The sequence below is a fragment of the Bactrocera oleae genome, chromosome 3, assembly GCF_042242935.1.
Source record: "Bactrocera oleae isolate idBacOlea1 chromosome 3, idBacOlea1, whole genome shotgun sequence".
NCBI classification, from domain to species: Eukaryota; Metazoa; Arthropoda; class Insecta; order Diptera; family Tephritidae; genus Bactrocera; species Bactrocera oleae.
Window position 1 is genome coordinate 11,868,292 of NC_091537.1, and position 20,042 is coordinate 11,888,333.

General features: G+C 32.6%; 1 protein-coding gene across 10 annotated transcripts in view; it reads right to left on the reverse strand.

The window, feature by feature from the left end:
• The window catches only part of bun (TSC22 domain family member bunched), a 214,031-nt gene that overhangs the window by 36,137 nt on the left and 157,852 nt on the right, over positions 1–20,042 (reverse strand). For all 10 annotated transcript variants that reach the window (XM_036366485.2, XM_014231425.3, XM_014231424.3 and 7 more), the window contains one exon: positions 14,502–14,553. In XM_036366485.2, coding sequence (XP_036222378.2) covers positions 14,502–14,553 — 52 coding nt within the window. The remainder of the gene's footprint in view (positions 1–14,501; positions 14,554–20,042) is intronic.

Genomic DNA, 20,042 nt, shown 5'->3' on the forward strand with positions numbered 1-20,042 from the left:
CTACATTTTCGCAAGACGTCACACTATTGACTTACATACCAAATAAAAGCAAGCGTAAAAACAAGAATAACAACAGTCATGACTACATGCTAACTAATAAGCAGTTCAATTCACCTATTTTACATAATCTCCCACCAGCAGCGGCGCATGCATGCGACTGACATAAGTTTTATAAATGCCGGTTACGCGTTAGCTGGACGGACAGTAAGCCAAAATAACAACAACAAAAACCAAGCTTGGGGGCGCCTGTTTTGTGTGTGTGTGTGTATGTGAGTAATGCAGGCACGCAATGTTTAGTGTATTAAGTAATACAACGTAAATAGTCGTAATAATAAATACAAATTGGCAGTGTTGCCAGATGTTATGATGTATTAAGCGTTTTTTAATGAAATCTGGCTAGAAATCTTGGCCATTAAATTTTGTAATAACTGTGATTTCTTATCAAATAAAAAAGTTTTTCATACAAGCAGTTGATTTTGTTTGGTCAGTTTGTATGGCAGCTCTCTGTTATAGTTAGCCTATTTAAACATTTTGTTAGCAAATTGTAGCGTTGACTTGGACAATAATCCGTGTCAAGTTTCGTGAAGATATCTCGTCAAATACAAAAGTTTTCCATACAACAACTTGATTTTGATCGATCGGTTTGTATGACAGCTATATGTTATAGTTGGCCGATGTAAAAAATTTGTTCGGAGATTATAGCATTGCCTTGGTCAATAACTAATGCCAAATATCGTAAAGATATATTGTGAAATAAAAAACTTTTGCATACAAGAATTTGATTTTGATTAGTCCGTCTATATGACAGCTATACTATGTATAGCATAATAGTGGTCCTTTATCGGCGGCTGCGACAAATGAGCTGCTTCGTTGAGAGAAAAGAAAGTATGCAGAGTCTCAGATCGATATCTCAAAAAGTGAGGGAGCTAGTTCCGGTGTATACGGACGGACAGACAGATGGACATGGCTAAAGCGGCTAAGCATGTCACGCTTATTATTTACATATCTGTACATACTTTATATATATACGAGTCTCAGACGTTTCTTCTTGGGTGTTATAAACTTTGTAACAAACTTAATATACCCTGTGCAGGGTATAAAAAAACTGGCAACACCCTATACTAGCTTTGGTGGTCGCATAGTTTGCTTTGTAGTGTTGTTGCATCAGTTAAATAGTTTTTTTTTTTTTGTAATAGACTAAGTTGCTTTAGTGCCCGTCATTGCCATTTTTACAACCCAAAGCAACAAGCGAACGAGTGAGTGGTGATCAAAAGAGCGTGTGCGGCAGGCTGGATGGAGGTACTGTGCAAGGACGCCACTAACATAAATATTAAATAAGACACGACAAAGCCAATAGCATAAATGCATAGACGCGAGTATATACGAGCATACTACAATATTTAAAATTGGCAGTCAGCATAAATTATTGCAATATATAAAACACATGTGTTGGTCAAATGTTGTCAGGCAAGTAATTAAAATACGACGAGTTGTACTCGTAGATGTAATTCTGAACTGAATATTTACAACGACTCGCTTTTAAATGAGTAAAACAGCTGCATTTGAGACAGCTACGCATATGTGTGTGTGCATGAGCGCACGCACTTTTATGGGGACCATTAATTTTAAGCACCACTGTGTCTACAAAGAGAACAAATGCAAATGACTTGCTAGACGACTTTTTAAACACTTAGCAACAACCTTAGTAAATAACAACTTGACTTCGAAAAGTTGATAGCTAAATGCGAGCGAATTGCGTATAATTGCAATTAATGAACGCAATTTTATTTTATTTTTTTCATAAAAGTCGGTCAGCGTCTATTTTAATAACCGTAGTAGGTGGTCTGCGTTTCTAATAGCGTACAAGTGATATGGGTGCCTTTTACTTTTAGTGAGTGTAGGTAAGTTAAGATTTAAATAACTTCTAGACAATGAAAAATTTACTGTAAGCGTGCTTGCGAGAACATTTAATACTTTCTAAGCTTTAAAATGGGAGCGTTAGAGGTTAGATATGTTCCATGTGTTAAGGTTCTGTATTATGAGGGGTTCTCTTAGAAACATCGTTAAAAAAAACAAATGCGCTTGAGGGTCAAATATGAATCAATTGCGTTCTTAGTTATGTAAAGATTGAGTAAGAACAAGAAAAAAGCTCTCCACGTTTTGTAGGGGTTAGACATGCTGCTTGCTCTAGAAGAGGGAATTGAATCGGCAAAATTTAATGACGTGAAATATACTTTTTGATTAACTAGCGTATTTTAAGTGGCACTTATAATAAGATCTTTAAACAAAAATAAGCACACTTCAACTCAGAATATATCATCACGCAAATAAAAGGTTTTAAGAGTTGTAGAGAGTGTGCTTACTTTAACAACTGAACTTTTAAATTAATTTTTTTTTGGTTACAAAAATAAACTATTATTTATACGAATATAAATGAGTTATTGATTTGAAATTTTCCACACGTCTTTTTACTTCAAAAAGCTACTAATTTTTCGAAATCACCGATATTGGACTAGTATAGCATATAGCTGCCATACAAACTGACCGATCCAAATTAAGCTCTTGTATGGGAACCTTTTTGTTGACAAAATATCTTTACAAAATTGGACTTAGAGTTTTGTTCAAGGCAACGCTAAAATCTATAAACATATTGTTCAGATCGGACGAATATAGCATATAGCTGTCATACAAACTGATTGATCAAAATGCTATAAGAAAGGCGCCTGTGAATGGTATTATAGCTTTGGCGCAGTGGAAGTTAACGTTATTTCTGGTTTAGTATAAAACTTAGAAAATATTTATATATATACATATAACAGATATTTCTTGATTTACTTTAAAGCTGATTAAATTTATTTGGTGTTTGAGTATAGTGATACTTAATAACTCAAACTCTTTCTGCCACCTCCTCTACCTTAATGAATTATAATATCGCGAAATGAAAGTGCAGTTTCTCAGCTGTTGTGCAGCAATATTTTTTTATATTTAAGTGCGAGTGAGTGATGGAGTTGGTATAACTATTGCTGGGTGTGCAATCTTGTGATTTTATTGACGTCAACGCCTATTACCTGAGTCAGTGTAGCAAAAACTACAACAGCGTGAAATATAAAATCTCCCATTACAAGTACAAACACATTAACATACGAGTTGTAAACAATACACATGATTGTTGACTTTTTCAAAGTGCCATAGGTAACTGACACATAAATGAATACGGAGTTATATTACATGCACTTGTACATATGCACATAAGTGAGATATAATTTTGCACTGCAGCAGCCTTAAGTAGTTACAGTGAAATTGTAAAATATACATGATTTTACTCATTTACTTTTAAAAGCTATAATAACCAAACTATTAGATTTCATCACAAATTTGTGTGCAAATGACAATGAATCAGCTGTGAGTTAAGAAAAAAAAGTTGCGTATACGTCATGGAGGACGTGACATAACTATAAGCGTATTTACACCACACGCGGCCACTTAAGACTACTAATATGCCGATAAGTTCTCTTTGTAATTCTTCCGCAAAATGTAAGATTCCCCGCTGTGTCATTAAGAAGCAGGGCAAATGCAATACATTGATGTCAATATAGACAATTTTGTATTGATTCCGAAGTGTGGGCGTGCCTCGGCAGCTAATGAGTGTGTATTGTATTTGCGCAGCTCGCAATTATGCAATAGCAGCAGCAACTATTCCTCTTAGTCACCTTTCAACTTACAATATATTTTAGTGCAATTTTTTTTTTAAATGAAATGCCTTGAAATTGTTTAAATTTTTTTTTAATGAAATACCTTGAAATTGTTTTAAATTTTTTTACAGGAATTCCAATTTTTCGTGCTAATTGTTGTGTTGGCGTGTCTAAGCAATTGCGACTGTTTTCAAATGCACAGAATTGCACGAAAAGGATTTTATTGTCGCCGCCAAGGTGAAATTTCATTTTCACTTCAAGGCTGATGATTTTGACGAATCGCTTTGTTTAAGTTTATTGCATTTTTATGTTGCATTTCCCTCTCGATCTGACAAGTTTTGTATGTGTGGGCGGATTCGTGGCGAAATTATTGTCGATTTCGGTGATATTTTTAGCAAGTCGGAAGAAAAGTAAAATTTACGAGTTGCAAAACGTAAATTTTTAGGTCAAATGGTGCGGCTTTCTAAAACCCATGCCATAAATGAATCAACTGATGAATTTGTACACTTTGAAGTTTTTTGCCAAGATATAAACAAGAATTTATTCTTAAAATGGTGTTAAAATATATTATACATACATGTCAAGATGCGGTATATAGAATTTAATTTTATAAAAATTTATAAAAATTTAAGGCAATTACCAAAAACTAATAACACAAAAATATTTTTCTGGTAGGGTGTTTGTACAATAAAGAAATGTTAAAAAAAAAATTATAAATTATAAATTTTTTTTATAAGTTATAAAAACGATTTAAAAAAATTATAATATTAAAAAAAAATATATAAAAAATAAAAACAAAAAACTATATAATCTTTTTTAAATGAAATTATTACTAATTTTTGCATACAAATGAGCCATAGGTGACGTATATGGTAAGTTTGACAGCTTATCAAGAAGCTTTATGATACTTTATGAGGTCCTTTAGCAGGCAAGTAGTAGCACTAAAAGCTCACTATGACAACTACTGTATGTAGGTTTATGCACCAATAATCTTACTTGCTTGTTTAGTGACTTTGACTTTGTCAATAGCCGCCCATTCATTCAAGTAGCCAAATAGGAAATTGTATTGACGTCAATGAAGACAAACGACAAGTGTCTAGCTGTCAAATGGTGCACTCACGCCGACATACTGCCACATCGCCACACATATTGACATGTTAAAACTGTAATGCTTTATAGTTTGCTTCAAATCGAAAGCGTGTATGGTTGAATTAACAGCAAATCGACCACATAAATATCAATTCGTTAAGCTACGTCTTTTTTTTTTACCAGCTAAAATAAAATAAGGCGGGTGCTTTGATCTCATTTGGTCATTGAGAGATATCGTCATCATGAATAGAACGGAAGGGCACTTTCAAAGCAATTGGAACCAAATTCTGTCAGAGCTAGGATGATCGTTTCTACAATTCCCTAAAACAGTGCCAATAAATTTGTAGAAAAAACGACAAGCATAACATTACACATAGTTGAATTTGAGTTGAATTCGTTTTCAATATAAATTTTCATTGCACGCTTTGGTTTTCAATTAGTTGTGTAAAATCTTGCCAAACATGCTTGGTGCTCTAACAAGGAATTTCGAAATTGTTTCATAGCCGATTTGGCAGTAGAAATTGTTTATTAGCCAGGTTCAACTAAAGCAAATAATATTAAATTTATTTACATTTTCTGTATGTAAGTGCATAGGTTGGTATGAAGTTCGCAAATACTTTGTATTCTGCTATACAAAGTAATAGGTTTTTTGGGATATCGGAAAATTTTAAATTTTGCACACATTCTTTTCTCGCCAAGAAGCTGCTCATTTGTAGGAATCGTCGATATCGGATCACTATAGGACACAGCTGCCATACAAACCGAACGATGCAATTTAAGTTCTTGTATGGAAAACTTTTTTATTTGTAAAATTATCTTAGCCATACAAACTGACCAATCAAAATGAAGTTAAAGATTTTTTATGCCCCTTTTTGGCATAAGAAAAACACCTGTGTAGGGTATTTTATAGCTTCGGTGCTGCTAAAGTTAAAGTTTTTTTTTAGTCAGCTTTCGAAAAATTATAATACTACTTCGAAGTCAATAACTTTCCATTAACGAAAGTTATTTTAAAATAATAATATATATATACACATATATATTGTAATACGATACATACATAGCTATTTATAATGGAAAAACCAATATCAAAACCACACATTTCTTTAAGTATATTTTGGAAATTCCAAATTCCCGTAGCTATTCGTGCACTCAATTGATTGTTTACAAAGTTGGCAGTTGAAAACAAAAATTCTTTGTTTCTTTTACTTAAAGTAGTGAAATTTTGTTTTTCAAAACATTGTCAAAGCACTTGAACAAATAGTAGGCCATCATAATTATTTTTATCTTATCAGTGGAAAACCGGCACACGAATGTGAATTATGTATGAATATTTCTTACTCAAAATTAACGAACCTATTTCTGACGATGTCATACCAGCAATTTTGTTTGGACTTTTTTTCTGAATAGTAAACAAACATAAATGCATGGAATGAAGCATTTTGAAAATCAACGAATTAAAAAAAATATAAAAAAAGTTTAAATATAAACGGACACTATAAAACTTCAAAAAAAAAAAAATGTATATATGTATACATTATAAGCAATAAATTTCGTTTAATAAAATAATATATTTTAATTTCGTTGAGTCTAAAGAGTAGCTAGAACTTTTTTCAGCACTCAAAACAAGCATTGTTAGATAAGCTTTTAATTGCAAAAGCTTAAGGCTTATCAGCTTATAAGTACTTGATAAGGAATCTTACTTAATTAGCTAATAGAAACAAGCTAGTTGAAACTTTCGTGTTTCTGGACAGCTAGTCAAGCAGTCTGCTAAAACACAAATATAATATGTTCAGACCCAGCAAAAATTTTTTTAAAGTATTTTTTCCAAATTACAACAAAAGCAAAGGTTTATATAAGCACATTTATTGTATACATTTTTTCATAATTGCAACTGTAATAAAATTGTTAATTAAAAATATTAATGATTTAATATAAATCATTAGATGGTAGCATGACTTAAAATGTGAACTCAGAGATAAAGTCGAAACAGCTAAACGCTGGAAAAAAGCTCTACAATTAAACACAGATGCACTTGTGGCCCCCCAGCTGCTGCACACATGGCTAGAAATGTGCCAAGGTTGTTGCAATAGTCACAAAAAGATAATATTTAAAGTATCTGCAGATGGTATGTACAGTGCAGTTAGCACAAAAGTGGGTGTGTAAAAATATTAACACTTATGTACACATACAAAACATAAACATATATTAGATAGATAAATATGTAAAAATGTGAGAACATTTTTTGTTTTGAATGGGAAAGAACGACGACAAAATTGTACAGATAAAATATAATGAAGCACATACATATATAAATATCTATATATGTACATATGTATATGTAAAAAAGTACATATGTACATACATTAAGCGCGTAGTCGCGCCTCCATATTTGGCATACAAAAATATACATTATATTTATTTGTCGTCGTTGTTGTTGCTGTGCACATAAACTAAGTGCGCATTTGCGTGCCGCTGATAACTCGTTGACGATAAGAGTGCAACAAAATGTTCATAAAATATTAAAAAAAAATATATTGTATATGCATATCGATAAACAGCAAACGAGTCATAAAACAAGAAACAACTTCAACTTAGATTGCACCAAAGCTATAATACCCTTCACATATATAAAATATTCTGTACAGAAACTTGATTTTGATAGGTTAGTTTCATATGACAGCTATAGGTTATAGCGATCCAATCAGAAAAATTTCTTCGGAGATATCACCGTTATCAAATTTCGTTCAGATATCTCGTAAAATAAAAAGTTTTCCATACAATGACGTGATTTGAACAATTTCTTCCGAGATTGCACCAATGCCTTAATCAATAACCCATGTTAATTTTCGTTAATATATCTCGTAAAATAAAAAGGTTTTCCATGTAATGACTTGATTCCGATCGATCAGTTTATATGGCAGATATATGCTATAATGCTCCGATATCAGCGGTTCCGACAAATGAGCAACTTCTTGGGGAGAAAAAAGGTATGCAAAATTTCAGATCGATATCTCTTAAACTCAGGTACTAATTCGCGTATATATAGACAGATGGACACGGCCAAATCGACTCAGCTCATCACGCTGATCATTTAGGTATATATTTTATAGAGCCTCCGACGTTTCCTTCTAGGTGTTACAAACTTTGTGGCAATTTTAATATACCCTGTTCTGGATATAAATATTGTATTGTACAAGGCGAATTGTTTGAGGCATTTTATATGAATAACTTTACATGAATTCCACATGAAGTGCTGCCGATAACGCAAGAACAAATTCTTTTCACGTAGGAAAACAGGAAAACGTAAGCTTTATTGTATTGTAAATATATATACTCAATAAATATTGTACATCTAGCTTGTCAGCAAATTTAAAAACATACTTGTAAATATATTTACCTCGTACAAGCATTAGTATACATATATACACACTGACTTTGTGTGTATATGTAATCAAATCTATTTTAATTTTATTTAGAATAATAAATTACATTACAACACCTTCAAGCAAATAAATACCCTTTTACATTATTCCAAATAAGCTAAGTGTCGCGATTATTGCTCAAATGTTAATTGCTGATAAGCGCATTTGCTTTGTTAAATGCTCAGCGCTAGCGAGCATACACACATATTGCTGGGGCATTGGGCGATTTTATTGGATTTTATTGTGCGTTCAATAATACAATAAATATCAAAATGTTACAAGGAAAAACTGAACAGACAGCTCTGAAGTATTGTAATTATAGAGAAATATCGTTAAATTCCAAAAAAAATTACAAAAATGTCGGTGATGAATTCATTGCAGGCAGCACGCTTGCATCCTGTTGGTAGAAAAGTGAAAATAGCTTAGAAATTGGAAAATTTTATTTTCACATGCGCAACGTGACTATCACAAATTCTGACTGTATAAGGCGAAACAACTTTTTAAGCTAAGTGAAAGTTCTGTTAACATTTTTTTAAAGCCAATAAGGAATTTTATTAAATTAAATTACAAAGTTTATCGTAAATACATATTTTTACAGTTTTGCGCTCAGTTTAACCGGATATTATATTTTAAGAAATGTACATATGTATATACATGATTCGAAACTCATTAGGTTGTACAATATTTCAATCCAACCTTGCTAATGATATCGATGCCATATAAATTTGTCGGCATTTATTTGCCGTTACAGTTGTATAAAAATTAACATATGTACAAGTATATAAATGTATATGTAAATTTTTATAGGGAGATATATAATATTAAGCTATCACAAAAATCACCGCTAGTAAGAAGAAGCCTCGAGCAATAAAAAAATTTACATTCCAATATAACATACCAAAGCTTAAGAAGTATTTTAAGGTTCTTAAGTACTAAAGTTTTCATGAGTTATCTCGGAAACTGAGGGACAAGTTCGCGTATATAACGACAGACGCACGAATCGTCCGCTAAATCGACTCAGCTCATCATGCTGATCATTTATATATATATTTAACAGGTACAGTTCCTTCCTAGTAAAAGCATGTAACTTTGATGGTAAAAGCATGAAAATTTTCGATTATGCAAATTTTATTTAATAGTTAGAAGCTTTTGGAGAAACACAAGATTAGATGAATATATGGATTAGTTTTTTCAAACTTTCAATTTTAGCTTTCACAGCTTTTATACAAAAATTGTTTTAAAGAACTTTTCCAAACTTTTACTTGCAGCTTTCAGAGCTTTCACCAAAAAAAAAAAAATAGAATTTATTTGTTTGCCAGCTACATCTTCGTTGGAAGTTCTTATTATAGATATATAATAGAGAGAATTAGAAAGCCTGAAGTTTCGATGAAAGCGTAAATGAATTTATATTATTTTAAATTTTTTTAGAAGTATAAAGTAAACACTCGGGAAAATTAATGTCTATGTTAGAAAGATATCAATTGATGCGATAAAAATATATATAAGCGTATATGGTGCATAAGTGCTTATTTTCGAAGAAAAGTGCTAGTCAATTTTGTCTACTATTGCCGCTTATGGCTAATCAAGACACACACACTTACATCTTACATTCTTACACAAATCCGCTTGCCACAAATTGAAAATGCTGGCTAATTGGAGAAATTGCAACAAAAGCACTTGCAACTAAATAAATAAAATCTTCAGCTTCACTGTCTGCATTTGCCGGTCGCACATACATAAATATATATGTACAAACGCAAGTAATAAATAAGTGAAAACTAAGCTCCTGAAATGGCAAGGCGCAGTATGCAATTTAAGAAGTGCACAGTTCTTAGTAGGAGCAAGCATTTATGCAGAAGCAACTATTATTTTAGTCCGAACTAGTCCGAAAAAATACTTATTTGTACTACTATTGTGTTTACTGAGATATTTCAATCTTCGTTTCGCAAAAGTGCTTAGATGATTCTTCCTCTATATAGTTTTGACAAAGAGCGTCCGACAAAATATTTAGGCGCAACGCGTATGAGCCTATTGGATAATGTCCAGCCAGGACACCCACAATTACGGCGAGATTGACTTTAATAAGAGCGAATATTTGAGAGGACTTCTTACGGATTCACAGCTGCGCAGATTGTGGTTGTAGACCAGCGCTTGCCAGGGAGGTTAATGGATCCAGCGTTAGAGCGCAAGAGAACAACGGAGTACCGACTCGCGTCCATCCGGATAAAGGCAAGCTCATCGGCTTTGCAGTTGCCGGTGAATACGCTGTGAGTACTTTGAACTAATATACAACTGTTATATTTCTGATTGACATTGACTTCGCGTAAGTATACAATAAATGCTAATATGGAAAAAGGCAGTCGGCTAACTAACTTGCGGACTAGTTGCGTAGTAGTTTAAAGCTAGTTGATTTCACTACGGTGTATTTAAAAATATACTGCATGTATATATACATTGTTTACGCGGGAAAGTTCTGCCGCACTTTATTTATTGGGTTTCTTTTCGCTTCGCATTTTTTGGTTCTTCTATTTGAACAACAACGAACAAACATCCGTGGTGTGCTTGGCTGTCATTCATTTAATTGCGAAAGCTGTATAGAAGTCACCGGATGATTTAGCGCAAAACTAAGCGGTAGTGTGACAGCATCTACCATATATACAAGTACATATGTGGATAGAGCTAGTCAAGTGAGCTAGGCGGCCAGCTAACTAGCAAATGCCAGCTGCTTGCTCGCATCAGCAGACATATTTATGTGGGCATTAACGTGAAAACATAAACGTTCAGACAAACGATTGCAGAACAAGTTGCACGACAAAAATCCTATATACACATATATACATATATGTACACATGTATGCGGCAAGTAGACAGGCGTTATAAATGCGACGAATACACAGTAACGTTGACAACAAAGCCAATGATCATGCGGACAGACAAACAACCGCCAGTCAATCAATCGAATAATAAATGCTGAGCGCTTGAATGCAAGCTCCATGCGCGGCTGTTGCCAGCGCATTGCCAACGGTGTGAATGTTGGCGACACAGATACTCAACTTAAGCCAATGAACTAAATTAAATTGCTATTGCGAATTCATTACAGCTATTTTTAGCGACAATGCTTTCAACGACACAGCAAAAAAAAAGAAAAAAAGTAATGTGCAACAGCAAACGGCTGCAGCAGTGGCAACAAAGTTGTTGCGCCTCACGAACAGCAGTTGTGTTGATTGGAGTTAGCGCCGCCGATTGCAGTGTTCAAGTGCAGCCAACCGAAGAAAGGAAAGCCTCCGCTGACAACGTGGACTTCAGCTGTTTGTTGAAATGACCGTAAAGTAACAGCGATGACAACGATATGCAGGCGAATACTTACATACATACAAGTTTATACAAATGTATTGCATATTTGTGTATTGTAGTTGAAAATTGATTTGTATGTGAAAAGTCGAAGTGATAAATTAAATGGTGCTTTTAAATTGATGAAGTAGTGGCGGCTTTGCGTAATTAAGAGGCTTTCTTAAAGATTCTAGAAGTACCATATAAATATGTACATAACCACAGCGAAACTACAAAATAACGTAACATCACTTATCGTAAGTTTGCAGGAGAAGGAAAAAACAATATAAAATAATCATATTGAAACAAAATTTTAATTTTTTTCTTGTATACGTATGCAGATGGTGCTGTCGTAAAGTGTTGATTTGCAGCATTAAAATATCAATTGTGTTTGTAAAAAGTTTGTGAAAGTGCAGTTATATTATATATATAGAAAACATTTATATATAGAAACTCCAAAACGACTAGAAATTACTGTTGTCACTAAAGGGCGAATAATAGCCTTATCGCAGCGGAATCAATGCTCCACACAAGTAACGCGCTTTGTGGACTTCGGTCAGATTACTATTGCAGACTGCATGAAAAAATTTTAAGAGACGGATGTTTTTAACCGGAAAAAAGGGTCTGGAAGGGTCTAAAAAAAAAACGACAGTCGCTTAAGGCAGGCTCATCTGACGGTCTTGTCGACTGGATCGCTTTAAATACTCATCAGAATTTATTGTATCAACACCAAAACGACGCCATCTTTCAACACGATTCTGCGTGCGACATGTCGTCACAGGCCCAACATCATAAGTAAATTATTTTCAGTTCTACCACTGCTATCAATCTCAACTATAACTAATTTTGATTTTCTGCCTTGTATTTGTTGGCAGTTTCCCCATTTTATGAATGAAAAAGGGATAAAGCAGTTGGCATGACCCGGCAACATTCCCGGTTCATACGCAATAGTAAATCTCTGACGGATTATTAAGAAACAGCTAGCCGCACAGAAGCCATAGAACAAACAAGAACTGGCTTCCGCAGTTTTGAAGACGTGGTATGATGACATAGACTTTGGATTAGAGCAAAAGCTTATATCGTCAATGACAGCAAGGATTAGAGCGGTGATTAAATAAAAAAAAAAAAAAATGCAGCAAAGTATTAATAGAGGTATTTCCCAATACATAGAGTAAAATTAAGAAATAAAAACAAATAATTACTTATTTTATTAAAATGATCAAATTGGAATAAAATTTCTCCTGAAAAATTTAACATTAATATTTTTTGGGTAATAATTTATTTTATCGCTTATTACAAGTCCAAACAAGATACTGTTATTTTCACTTTTTTTCTTGGAAGAATATTTTGACTCAAAATTAAAATTTTCCTACTGACTTCGGTTTTATATGTCCACTACGGTATGATAGCATAAAGTTTTGTATATACATATATGTAAAACGATGTAGTTAAACATAATCTATATAAATAAAACTCAATTTCGAATATTTTTATGACGCCTTGTTTTGCATTTTAGGTGACGCTATATGTATACAAGTATAGAAGAGTTGAACTTCAATTAATGCAAATCTTGGCAAGCTCTTGGATTAACGCTGAGATAATTAAAAACAATTGCTAAACTACAAGTTTTGATTTTATCAAAAAAAAAAAAAAAACAATAAAACCCCAAAACGATACAAACAGCTTTCACGACATAAAAGCAAAGCGTCAAAGCAGGCGTCATAAGGCCTCTAAAATGTGTCAATAGCAAATTGCTGCTTTTCCTAAACTTAGCATATGTTCTTTGAGCAAAGTACGTAAGTCGTCAGCTATAAATCCTAAGCAAATGTCAAGTAAATTTCCGATAATTGCACTTATTTGCAAATCGGTGTGCAACGTGACACTTATATAATGTCATTGCAAGTCAACTATACGCACGATACTACACACATATATACTGACATAATAAATATTCATATGTGATTGCAATCTGATTTCACACAAATATATTTTGTTGTTGTTGTTGCCTTTAACACTTTGCATGCCAAACCAATAATTAGAACTATGGCAACGTCAACATTTGTCACATGTGTATGTGAATTTGTATGTACTAATTAAAGTTGTAATTGAGCTGGGCTCATCGCTTTGTGCTTAAGACTTTGACGATTAGATTTTGATGTATATTAGAAGTGCTAATACAGTAGGCAAGCCCATTGTTTGCAGATTCATAAAAGTTTTTGTTTTTATAAAAACCAAAGCAAAGTGTAGAATTTCGAATTCATATAAGAAGACATACTATATTCTGAATGTTTTCGATATTAGCAACTAAAATCTAATAACTTAAAGCTAAAATCAATTACTTATCGGTTCTAAAATCTGGTATTTATGCTCTTTTGTTAGAAAAAAGCTATATACCTGTATGTATGTACATAAGTTGTTAAATTAAATATTTTCAAAGAATCTCGTGAAGATTATTTATTCTAGAAATTAAGCTAGAACTTAAAGATATAAAACATATCTAGTCATATGTTATATTCTAACATAAAAGGTTATAAAGAGATCTTTATTTTGATTTTAATCTGTCGGTTTGAATGACAGCTATAAGCTATAGTGATCTGATTTATATAAGTTCGGAGATTGTACCGCTATCTTAAACAATAATCTGTGCTAAATTTCGTGAATATATTATGTCAAATAAAAAAGCTTTCCAAACAAGAAATTGATTTCGAACGTTCGGTTTGTATGGCAACAATATGTTATTGTGGTTCGATATCGGCGTTTCCGACAAATGAGCAGCTTCTAGGGAAGAAAAAAACGTATGAAAAATTTCAGATCTATATCTCAAAAACTGAATGACTAGTGCACGTATATACAGACAGAAGGACATGGTACCTCAAAGTCATTGTTTACTACGCATAACTTTTTTTCTTAAGATCAAATAATATTTTATTTTAATTAAAACTATAAAAATTGTTATATATGGACTTACCATAGCTTGCTCGATCTTATTATCGATCGCAACTGCACTTGTTCCAGATGCACTGTAAATAAAAAAGTATAAAGTTGTATTAGTTTTTGTTACATACTGCTATATTATAATAAACAATAATTAATAAGTAAAAAATAAAGTATATAGGAAAAACTGCAAACTGTCAAAGCGTATACATAAATGTAGTAGATTAAACAAGTTTTATTATATTTAAATCTCCTATACACCTAAACGCTTAAATTCCGACCGTTTTATGTAAAATATTACCTAAAAACTTATGCAAATTGGCGCTGGCTAATAGATCCATCACTCAATTTCAAAACTTAAATTAAGAAACGTTAAATAGATAATGTTGAACAACGCTAACATCATTGAGGTCAATTCCAAATTATTTCCGCCGAGACGGCTAGAAATTTTCACAAAACATTTCAATCATTTTAATAGCCGTTCATTAAATCCAAACGCACGATTCAACGTTTTCGCATGCCAATGAGATTTAATTTTAGCAAAAAAATGTAGTTTTGGCAAAAAATCACTAATTCCTTATTAATTAATAGCAATTATAGTGAGTTGCTATGCAATTTCTATGCGGTTTTTAAATTATGTGAAATCATTTTTCAAATTATAATGCCAAAAAACTAATAAATTGACAGCTGAAGTTTGCAATGTGGCCATGGGTGAAGCGCAGAATAATTACAAAAAATAAAAAAAATAAAGAAATTGATGAAAATAACAAATGAGCAACCACGCGATATTGCGCAGCCTAATGGCACATTGGCTTAATTTCAAGTTTACATTAGAGGTCAGGTGCTTTAATAGCGTGACCTTAATTGTTTAAATTATTTAAAAAAAAAATTCGTTTCTATTTTATCAATTTAAAAATAAAATTGTTTAAAAAAAAGTTAAAATTTTTGTTTAATCAATTTCGGCCTCTTACCCTATACAAACAACTGGAAACAACCACATGATTTTGTTTGCCGCCGAGTAACACATATTTACGGTTATAACGAATGCCAATATTTTAGCTTTACACACAGCTTTAATGCTGTTGTGATTCTGTCTGTAGACACCCAATTTCTTTATCACAAAATAAACAATGATAAGAAAAGGGGCAAGATACAAACCGCAGGATTTTTGTGCATTGCTTATTAAAATTCTTGCTCAAGCAATGTGTATGCCTTTTAATTAATAAATTAAGTAAAGCAAATTAATGCAAGTTTTTATAATAAGCATTCGTTTTCTATTATATCTTTGCAGATGTGTGCGTGTTGGTTGATATTGCTTTATAGCCGCTATTAAATACAATATATTTCCTCATAAAAAACTAAAATATTAATTCATCATATCTATGTATATATATAACATGAAGTAAGTAAAAAAAATAAAACCAGCTATTAATTCAAAATACTAGCATTAAAAAGATACAGCCTTGAACCAGCTGAGCGAACGCTTAATGCCACAGCATTTATGCAAACTTTTAGAACTTGAGAGCATAGTTTTGTATGTTCACATTAGCATCAATGCTTGTGGCATTTTCCACATTCAATTTTAAAAGGCAATGTTGAATTTTCAAAATATTACAATAGAATGCCTCAAACAGTCAAACAATAGAAGAGCATATGAAATATAAACAGTATTACTATACAAGCAGTAATCGATTTGCTTCAAGTGCACGTTGGGCCATTGGAATTATAATAGTTCAAAAACTGAATAAAAATAAGCAAATTAAAATGTTGTCTGTCGGTTCTTGTGTCTATACATGCTAAATTATTTCAATATTTGTGCTCGAAAACCAAACAAATAACCACTTAGAGTATTTCAAGGCTGTTTACGACAACTTGTAATAAAATCACGTTAAATCAAGTCATGACACACATTTTAAAAAGCATCAAACGTATTTGAATGGCAAGTGACTTTTAAGTATAAATTGGCCGATCACCTTATTTGAAGGCGTGTCACAAGCAAACAAACAATCAACGGGCACAAATATCAAAAAAAAAAAAATTTTTTTTGTGTTCGAGCATTCAGTATATGATTAAAAATGCCCGCAAAATTGGGTAAAACTGTCAACGGACTAAATACTTTGTATTGCCAAAAAGTGAATGGGCCACAAAGTGCATGCTCGAAAATTTTCTCACAATTTCAATTCATATAGTTTTTGCCACAACAAGAAGTCCTTTATAAATATTTTTAGACAAGAAATTGTTTGAAATTAAATAAATTGAAAAAATTTGTTCATAAGCTACAATTCTATATAGTTATGATAGACTTTTATGGTGACTTTTCAAATTTCGCGTCAACGTTTATACGAAATGTTCTTCGGCCTCTACAATCGCCACGATGATTTGCTCACAGCATCAACCAGCAAAGCTTATGAAATTATATACAACATATGACATTATATACAATATATGACATTATATGTATATGATGAGTTCACCGTTTCCATAACTGTCGTTTCTACGTAACCCAAACAGATACAAATTATTATCCGGTTAAGAACAACATGAGTCTTCCCTAAGTAAAGAAAATATTCATAAGTGTTGCTTAGAAGAATGCTTATACTCTGGACACCCCAGCATTTCAACAACTGGTGGATTTTTTGAGGAAATAAATGAAATAGTTGGGAGATAAAAGTAGATGCTGCTAAGTTGGGAAATTTTTAGGTTATTTTGGGCATAAAAAAAAGTAAGTGGAGCTTGTTAACAGTGTGCTGACTTTTCAACAGCAAAATCTTCGCAACGGCATCAAATCTTGAACGAAGCTCAACATTAAGCTTGATTTAAGAATTATGAAAGAGCACAGACAGATAGACACAACTGAAAAAACATGCTGGGTTCGATTATTATGACAATGAGGCTTGAAGCTATATGAGGTTTGAACAGAAAATAACATGAATTTTAAAATTTCGCCTGTTTTGAGAGTCCAATTGTCAACATTTTTATTATTATGTTAATATATGTACATGCCTCTAAAGTACGATTTCATCAATTCTATTCGTCGTGAATTTCGTTCTAACTTACTTCCTTGCGTTTTTAACTACGCCGATTTTCTTTGCTATCAAATTTTAGAACCTACAAATGCAAACATAAATCTGTTATAGCTATATTAGTCGTCTATATTTAAAACCAAAATAAATATTTACACGAGGTGTGAATTAAATTCGACATAGAATTATGTGCCATTAAAGAGAGAGCGCTGCTTGCGCCCAAGTGTAAGGTTCACATATCTACCTACGCATGGCAGATGCCCCACCTTACAGCGCCTTTATAAACATTTATTATATTATGAGCTGCCGCTTTGTGAAACGCAAATTTTCGTTTACAACAGCGGTTTGTGTTTTATTTTCAACTTCCGCTATGAAACACAGAAAACGCCGAATGATGAGTGGGCAATTAAATTTTCGGTAAATACGAGTACAAAATGTACGCATGCAATAATTGTAAAAGTGAAATTTAATTGGGCACACATACAAACACGCGTTTCGAAAATGATATTCTAGATATCAGCAGCTGCATGCGAAAAGTTTCAAAATCTCAATTTAAATTTCAATGCATTAAGTGTGAAAAACTTCGGGCGCATGCTGATTCCAGCTCAAGGTCTGCTGAATAATGTCTGTATTTTCTTTCCACCAGAAGTCTACAAATTGCGAATGAGTAAACAAGGCGTATAACGCTGACAGTCATACATATGTCATATTGTCTACATTTTAAAGTAAACTCATATTTTATAACAAAAACATAATTAAAATTGCAAAAAATTTCCGTCAAAAAAGGGAAGTCTATACTTTTAACGAAAAGTGACAGTGAATGTCACAAAACAGCTGTTTGCATTATAAGCTTTTGTAATATAAAAAGAGCATAATAATTTAATGGGATTTATTTGCTATCAGACATATAAACAATGTCTACTGTGAGCTTACGATACATTTCTTTTTTTGTGGTGACGCGCTTGTCCTCCACATCGATTCGTTTATTAAAAATATGCGCTCGGCTGTTGGCGTCGGTTATTGACCCTCTCAATACTTACATAGTCGGTGGGTTGCAGCGGGTGGCCTTCAGCACTGTTAATGCAACTTTCAGCCGCAGTAAAACTAAAATCATTCGCATGTCGCCAATCAACAGCTGACCGCAAAAACCCAACATCGATACTTTCGCTTTTTTTTATAGCGCCACAAAGATTGCATTGTCGTCATTCACAAACAAATACATGCATTTCTACATGCTGCTTATATAAATGCTTTAATTTTCATTATTTAATTTATGCAAATATACTGGCGTAAATATATCAATTTCTGTTGCTGTATAATTACTTATTTAGTTATTTTTAGTGTTAGATTGTATTAATAGAAGCATAAAAATAAAATGAAACCATATTTGTAGTATGCGCGGTAGTTGGGGCTTTAAAATTTTTTATAGTGAATAAAGTTTTATGCTGAAGATAATGTCGCTCAACTTGTCATTTGTTTCTTATAATTTGTATATTTGTTTATTTCGGTTTCGGTAATCAAGATCGCCTAGTTCCGGCGCTACTGGTACTGCCTCTGGGCTGGCAGAGACGTAGGAGTTTCCTCCTCACTGATGATAATCCTATATTATTTGAGATGCTTTGTTCTTCTTTCTGGACACTATAGGAAATATAATTATATAAACTTTTAACAGCTCGAGTTTAGTTATATGACAGTCAATTAGGTACTCAGTATATGACACTTCAAAAGAGCACTGACATCTCACAATTTATTAGAGTGTGGGGAATGAACGAAGAAGAGGTTAAAGCATTTTAGAAAGCAGGTAGCAGTACAAATTTCAATTAAATATACTATTATATTCTATCATCCTCAAGGAAGTTTGTGGGATCACTTTGTATGCTGTACTCATTTCTTACGTAAATTTAAACCTTCTTTCAATTAATTTTTTACCCTGAACAGGGTTAATTAGTTTGCCACGAAGCTTGTAACAATCAGAAAAAATTGTCGTAGAGCCTAAAAATAACATATATTGTATTATATATTAAAATGATCAGCGTTACAAGCTGAGTCAGTCTGTCTCTCTGTATATACGGGAACTTGTTTCTCAGTTTTCGAGATATCGATCTGAAATTGTGTACACGTTCCTTTCTCCCCAAAAATCTGCTTCTTTATCGGAATCGCCGATATCGGAGCACTATATCATATAGATTCCATTCAAACTGATTGATCGAAATCAAGTCGAGGAATTTTCACGAAGTTTGGCATAAATTTTTGTTCAAGGCCTCTCGGTATAATCTCCGAACAAATTATTCAGACTGGGCCACTATAGCATATATAGTACAAATATACGATTAAAATCAAGTTTTTTACATTGTTATCTGTGAAGGATATAGGTGCCATTACTTCTTAATTTTAAATAAATTACTTAAAAAATTATGAAAGCGGTATATTATGGGACCAAATTAGCAAATTTTTAACTAAAAATTTTTATAAATAAGAAATATAAACAGCTTCATATATAACAGTCAAAACATCGAATATAATTTCTTTTTTTTTCAAAAATCCTTCAAAAC